General features: G+C 54.1%; 1 protein-coding gene across 2 annotated transcripts in view; it reads left to right on the forward strand.

The window, feature by feature from the left end:
• The window catches only part of ILF3 (interleukin enhancer binding factor 3), a 29,828-nt gene extending 23,370 nt beyond the window's left edge, over positions 1–6,458 (forward strand). Inside the window, exons 18-20 of one of the 2 annotated variants that reach the window (XM_018051068.1) lie at positions 1,256–1,621; positions 2,222–2,347; positions 2,936–6,458. In XM_018051068.1, coding sequence (XP_017906557.1) covers positions 1,256–1,621; positions 2,222–2,347; positions 2,936–3,072 — 629 coding nt within the window. In that variant the 3' untranslated portion in view covers positions 3,073–6,458. The remainder of the gene's footprint in view (positions 1–1,255; positions 1,622–2,221; positions 2,348–2,935) is intronic. The other variant, XM_018051069.1, reaches the window with a different exon arrangement.

Consider the following 7,434-nt stretch of genomic DNA (forward strand, 5'->3'; position numbering starts at 1 on the left):
CTGCCTTCAGGTGGGCTGAGTGGAGGGGTCTCGAGGAAATTAACTTATGTGGAAAATTAGCTCTATCCAAATTATTGTCCCAACCACTCAAGACACAGTGGTATGAGGCGTATATTTGCAGTGGGTGGAAGGTCCTTGAGAACTCCAAGATTCACCTCATTCAAAAGACTGGAGACCATTGCTGCTAAATATGGGAAGGAAGGACTGGGTGTATGGGAGCATTCTCTCCTCCTCCTCCCCCATCCCGGGCACACACAATGGCTGGCTGTGTCAGGAGGTGGTGTGCCCAGGTCTTCCTACCCCAGGGGCTCCACTACCCATGCGTGAACGTTGGGGATTGCCTGGCTGGGTCAGGGAGCCACCCACATGACCTGACCTCCGCCTTCCATCACCCTGCCTTATCAGGCCCATCCCCCATGAGTCCCTCTGAGTGTTGGGGTCTGTTAACAAACCAAGGTCTATACCTAGTGACCAGCGTTGGGGAGGCGGGTATCTGTCGTGACATTCTCTGCTTCAGGGCCTGAGAATGTGGCGGCCTCGCTGCACTGTTAGTCCTGCCACTGGGTCCCGCCTGTGCCCGGCAGCTGTGCTGGGAATGAGGGGGGTGCCCTGTGGGAGGCCTCAACTGGGCGTTGGGAACCGAACTCTAGTGTTTGATTTCCCCACGAAGCTGTGTAAGTCACACCCGGGAGACATCCCGGGTCATTGGTCAGACCAACTAGTCTTCCATGAATGGCTCTGGCTTTAGGGGCGTCATTACAGAATATCTCCTGAGGTCACAGGGCTTGGACTGCAGAGCCTCTTCCCAGCACAGCAGGGAGTTGGGGGGGCGAGGGGAGGAGGACTAGGTGGGAGCTGGCTGCTTCTGTGGGGCTTTGCTTTTCCTGCCACTGTTGGGGACATCTGGGTAGCAGCAAGCTAGTCGTGAATGTCATCCCGCGCTTGGAGCCCATCTCACTATAATGTTGACATCTGCTGCAAAAGCTGCTGTCGGCCTGCTGTCGTGCCGCTGCTTGGCAGAGATCCATTGTTGTCGCCAGCTGATGGGTGAGTGGAGCTGAAGGCCGGGGCCAGCCCCAGCCAGGCTGCCTGATGGACCGGAGCCGCCACTCCTCGCTCTCCTGCCTCCGTCCCTCTGTCCCGGCCTGGGCCATGGGCTTGTGGGTCAGCCTTCAGGGCCCGCAGCTGCGACCGCCCCCCTCCTGCCCTTCCCCGTCTCTCCCTCCTTCGCCTGACCTGCTGCCTTCCTGTTTAGGTCAGTTCTACAGCAACGGAGGGCATTCGGGGAATGCCGGTGGTGGCGGCGGCGGGGGCGGTGGTGGCTCTTCTGGCTACGGTTCCTACTACCAAGGTGACAACTACAACTCCCCAGTGCCCCCAAAACACGCCGGGAAGAAGCAGCCGCACGGGGGCCAACAGAAGCCCTCATATGGCTCAGGCTACCAGCCCCACCAAGGCCAGCAGCAGTCCTACAGCCAGAGCCAGTACAGCAACTACGGACCCCCACAGGGCAAGCAGAAAGGCTACAATCATGGACAAGGCAACTACTCCTCGTACTCCAACTCTTACGGCTCCCCTGGAGGTGGAGGCGGATCCGACTACAGCTACGAGAGCAAATTCAGTGAGTTGGCTGGCAGAGGACATCCCCAGGCATGGTGGAGAGCCTAGCGACGCTGGCTGCAGGGCAGCGTTAGGAAAACCCTGGCAACGAGTCTCCCAGTCCGAGTCTTTGCTGTGCGCTCCCTGTTGCCTTCTCCGTGGTTCCGGAGGCTGGGGCACCAGAATAGATAGAGCCTGTGAGGCCGGGCCAGCTGCTATGAGCTCACCTCCAGGGCTAGGCTCTGGAGACAGCCCCCAGCAGATGCTCAGTTACTGCCCCCTTCTTCCACCTCCTGTGGAGACAGCACGACAAGACTCGGCGCATCCTTGGGCTGTCCTTAAGGAAGCTGTGCGGTCTGAGTGGGCCCGGCAGGGGTCGCTGGGTGCCAAGCGGGAGAAGGGAGGAGGCCTGCAGCAGGCAGGATGAAATTGGGCTTCAGAACGTGGTGACATTACAGGACTCCATTGACCCCTGGCACTTCATGGTTGGACTGGTTGCCGGGTTTAAACAGTTAAGACAGGGATTTCTGCGAAGGCCTGTGGTCTCAGCCAAGGGTAAACCTAGCGTGCCCAGCCACGTTGTGGCCACAGCCCCTTAACCACGCTGTCTTCTCTCGTCCAGACTACAGTGGTAGTGGAGGCCGAAGCGGCGGGAACAGCTACGGCTCAGGCGGATCGTCCTACAACCCAGGGTCACACGGGGGCTATGGAGGTTCTGGGGGCGGCTCCTCATACCAAGGCAAACAAGGTGGGCCTGGGGAAGCAGGTGGCACAGTGGGGCGAGGGGAGGCTTAAACTCAGAGCCAACAGAGCCCACAGGGGTTCTTAAGACCCAGTTTTATTTTACTTCTTGAAACTTTCTGGCCACGTAGCATGTGAGATCTTAGCTCCCCTACCAGCGACCAAAGCTGAGCCCCCTGCCCCCTGCTAGGGAAGTCCAGAAATTGCCCTGCTTATAAATGTTGGCACCAGCAGGGGAAAATGCTGAGAACAGTGAGGGCCAAACAGCCTGCTCTGTGAACTCTGGTTGGGGGTGGTGAGTTCAGCCTTGCACTCAGGCAGTGCCCGATTACAGCTCCCATGGCTGATGAGTCTGTGACTGGGCAGATCCCTACTCCTTGTAAGCCCTGCTTGATGGCCCCACCTCTCAGGGCTCACGTGAGAACTAGACCCACTGACTCTGGAAAGGCACTTAACAGAGTGGCGCTTGCAGGGCTGCTCTGCTGCTGTATCTCGTGGACAGACACAGCGCTGTCTAGTGTTGGCTGACACCCAAGCACTGACCATGGGGTGGGCCTTGTGTCCCTCACTTCTGACCCATTCCTCTCTCCATTAGGAGGCTACTCGTCACAGTCCAACTACAACTCTCCAGGGTCCGGCCAGAATTACAGCGGTCCTCCCAGCTCCTACCAGTCATCACAAGGGGGCTATGGCAGAAACGCAGACCACAGCATGAACTACCAATACAGATAAAGCCCCCAAGGGGGTGAAGATTTGTACCTTCTGCACTTACCCTCCCGTTGTAAGATTCAGTTTTATGCATCACAGTTAACATGTCAGCCGGGCTCTCCAGGCCCCTCCGCCCTCCCCTGTCCACGTTGCCGTGTCGTGAGGTGCAGCCGGTCACCCCCGTGACCCGTCCTGTGACCCATATTTAGCCGTGTTTGGGACTCCGTGTCTTCAATGGTTTGTTAGTTGCCATTACAACTTTGTCTGAGTAGAGTTTTTTGAGTTCTTGCAGTTAAGTATCCCTCTGTCTATTTACGATTGGTGTTAGTGTTAACTCAGTTTGTCTTTAAATAGTCACAGAAGGGATACGTCATCTGTTAATGCTTTTGTGAAGTGAGTTAAACGAGCTTTCTGTATTATAATGCTTTAGTGTTTCAGTTTTATAAGTGAAGATTTTATTTTAAAAACCAGTGGGAAAGAGTGGGGTTTCTTTTTTTTTTTTTTTTTGGTATGTCTGCATCATTCAAGCAGTACATCTGAATTGAGCTGAATGTAGACAAATAAAGAAAAACAAAACTCTGCGCCCGTCGTAGCCCTGGGTGTCTGGCCCACCCACAGCAGGATGGGCAGGGTGCCTCCACCCTGTTACCAGTGCAGGAAGGCAGGGTGTGAGGGGCAGGGCAGCTCCTGGTCACCAGAGAAGTCCAGGGCCAGAAACCCAGTGTCCTGGGAGCTTGGAGACCCAGTGTTGCAGCGGCTCTGAAACCTCCATTCTCCCGATGGCCTGCAGGGCAGCTTCCAGAGGCCCACATTGCTGTTTGGGTTTTGCTCATACATAATTGGGCAGGGTTTATTTTCTGCTCCATGAATTCTAATAGAGTTCTTAAGTGCAATTTCAAATCACCGTGGAGTAAGGTGATCTTGTACTTTGGTACACGAGCTGACTTTGAAAAAGCCCAGCTGAATCTGGCTGAAGGTTCCCAAGGTCTGGGGAATGCAGCCTCAGAACCATCCCTGCAAGGAGGGCACTTCGTGTCTCCAGCAGCCCGCTCCTGGGGCCTGTTCCACTGAGTACACTTTTGGGATGCCTCTCCATCTTGGGCATTTGCAGTGTGGGGGACATTTGTCACCTAGGGGTCATCAATGTGCAGGTGGAGGAGCGGTGGCCCCCTCCCCAAGCAGCCCTTCTCAACTCCGGCCCTGCCCCAGGGGGAGAGTGGTGTTACCTGTCTGTCTGGAAGGAGCCCCTCCGTGAGGCCTGGGACTACCTCTCTGCAGAAATCCATCTAGTTTTGCCGCCTCTCCACTCTCAGACCATGTACTGTTCAAGTTGTGAGCTCCAGGTGGCACCTTGGCCTCCCATATTTGGTTAACCTTGGCCATTGGGAGAAGTGTGAACCATTCTTGATGCAGTCACTCGGCTGAGGCAGAAACCATCCAGCATGCCTTCGGAGGATAAAGATTTGCCGCCTCGGGGAGGTGAAGGAAAGGTGATTGCACTAAGTAGGAAAACATCATAAGAATTTTGTCAACTGCCAGAGCAGAGGAGGCCCTGGATATCAAATGGTCCAGCTTGGGGAATGGGGCCTGAAGTGCCCTGTATCCCTTCAGTATGTGTGCTAGTGGAGACCCACTCGAGATCCCTGGGATCCTGTGTTTGAGATGATAAAGGTGTGGGCAGAAGTCCATGGTGAGGAACACTCCCGCACCACCTGCCACATGACTTTAGCTCTGGACCTGCATTCTCCACACGTTTCACCGTGGGTTTCCCAACAGCATCTGCTGCCACCATTCACGTTTCTGGATGCTGACACCACAAGGGAAAGCATCTCAAGATCAAAGAAGGCAGCGGAGGAAGATGTCCCTGTAGTGACACGTCCTCAGGGACTTGGGACTTGTTGCCATGGTCCTCTCTTGGGGGAAGGGCTGGGGCCTGGGTGGCTTATCTTTGATGGAGGCCTGACCGAGTCCCTCAGTCAGGACAAGTTAACTGGGAAGAAGCAGGATGGCCCTCTTGCCTCCTCCAGCTGCTGTGGCTCCAGGCATCCCTTGGCTTGTGACAGCATCATGCCAGTCTCCGTCTCTGTTTTCACATGAACTTTTCCTGTGAGTCTGTGTAAGGACACCAGTCACTGGATTTTGGCGCACCCTGGTCTAGGATGCATTCTTCCCATGATCCTTTTTTAAAAACTAAAAAGATGTGTTTCCAGGTAAAGTTAGGTTCACAGGTATCGGTAGTTAGGAATTGGACAGGCTTTTTGGGGGGAACACTTTTTGACCCAGTAAAAGGCTGGGCAAAGGTTCTACCCTCCATTGCTGCTATCACTGCCCTGGAAGCTCTTCAGCCACAATCAGGATTACTGTAGTCAGGTGTGGACAGCACAGAGCCAACAGCATCTTTTCAGCAAGTTGAGTCCCTATCTGAGGAGCCCACTTGAAATCGCAGATCCCTCATCACCCTGACTCCACTCGAGGACCTTGGTGGCGGCGATGCAGCAGGCCATGGACAGTACCCCAGCCCTTGGGACCTGCCACCCCAGGAACCTGGATTCAGCAAGATGTGGCCATACCTCAGCATGGAGAAGGCCTTGCTCACACCTCATCTCTTCAGATGTGATCCAGGCTTTCCCAGGCCTATTGTCCTCTAAGCTTGGAGGCCAGTGTGGAGGAGGTGGTCTCCAGCTCCTCCTCAGCTATGGCCATGGTAGGCAACAGCTGGCTTATGGAGAGACACGTTGGCCCATATGTTGCTGGAGGATGGTGCCATGTGTCCTTGAGTCACCAGCAGACAGCTCCAGGAGCCTCAGCACGAGGATCGATTGGTGGCCCACACCCTCAGCGAGGTGATCAGGACAGGGTACTTGATGGATAGGCCATGGGGGTCAATGACCTGGGACCAGACACCACCCTGAAGGGTGCTTTTGGAGGGAAGGTAGGAAGGGAGAAAGTATGACTTAACACCTCATGGTGGTAAGAGATGATGTCACAGGGCCTTGCCAGGAATTTGAACTGATCACAGGCTGTAAGTACTGGGGACTAGTGACCTCAGATGAAAGAGGGCCTTTAGTAGCAATGGTGGAGACAAAAATCAGAGACGTACACCTCTAGATTTGCAGTCACCAGGGCCCTGGTTGTGTCTAGGTGCAGCCTGAGCTGCCCAACTACCCTCTACCTGATAAGGAAACATTCGTTTGTTCTCTCTCTGACCGTTAACCTGTTCTGGTGTAGTCAGCTGGGCTGTTGAGCCTCAGGATTCGCTGTCCAGGTGTGAGCCTCACGAGGCTCTTCTTTCCCTTCACAGGCCTATTCTAAAACTTCTGGACACAATTTTGGGCAACAATGCAGCATGCAATTTTGGCTGAAATGCTCATTCTGACCCACTCTGGAATAAATGAAAACTTACTGTGCTCATTTGTTTCATTCACATAACATGTTTGTTGGATATTGCTTATGTTTCAGCCATGTACTGAGCGCTGGGAATATGGCAGTGAACCTGGGCCTAGCCCTCAAGGAGCTTCCAGGCACCAAGAGGGCCCTTCCCCAGCTCGGGTCAAGTGTTAGGGGAAGGCATTATGTGTCTCAAGTGAAACAATATGGTTGAGTGGGACCCGAAGGTGTGTTGAGGAGGATTAGCCAAGACTCTGGCATGCTCAGAAAATTCTGGGAGGTGTCAATGGAATTCAAGGAGCTAATACTCAGTGAGTGAGCATTGTGGTCATGAGAAGGGGAAAGTGTGGCTTGATGTAAGCCGGGAGCCATCCAGTGCAGGGGCTTGACTGGGAAGCAGAGGAGTTCTCAGCCTCATCCTGAGGACAACGGAGAACAGTGGAAAGATTCTGAGCTAGAAAGAACTTGGGCTGGGTGGTGCTCCAGAGCAGTTCTTTTGAATATTGGGTAAAGAACCTGTGTGTAGTAGAGGTGAAAATAAAGGCTGAGAAACCGACAAAATGGTTTGAGTTCTGAAACAACTGAGCTGAGGTTCAGAGTGATAAAGTGGCAAAAGTCCACTGGACTTTGCAAGGGACCACCTTCCAGACCCAAGAGGGGTTAAAACTGCATATCCTAAACAGCTGATTGGGACAAAGAGTGATGCATTATAATCTTGGCCCAAGATAAGGAGAGGGGTCCAGGCTCACCACTCTGTTGTACTGTGGCGGAGACAAGCTGGAATGTTTAGACAGTGGCCATAGAGGTAATTCCACACAGGTCAGAAGTCCTGGTCCATGGCCTTTCTGGTGTTTCCCAAAAAGCTAGCAGGGCACCCCGGCTGCGGGGGCTGAGACTAGCACACAAGGACTACTCTCAAGCCGATCTGAATGAATCAGAGAAAACATCGTCCAGGCTCTTGGGACAATTACCCGACCCCAGGACTGCAGTGACTTCTAT

The sequence above is a fragment of the Capra hircus genome, chromosome 7 (genome assembly GCF_001704415.2).
Source record: "Capra hircus breed San Clemente chromosome 7, ASM170441v1, whole genome shotgun sequence".
In the NCBI taxonomy this organism is placed as follows: Eukaryota; Metazoa; Chordata; class Mammalia; order Artiodactyla; family Bovidae; genus Capra; species Capra hircus.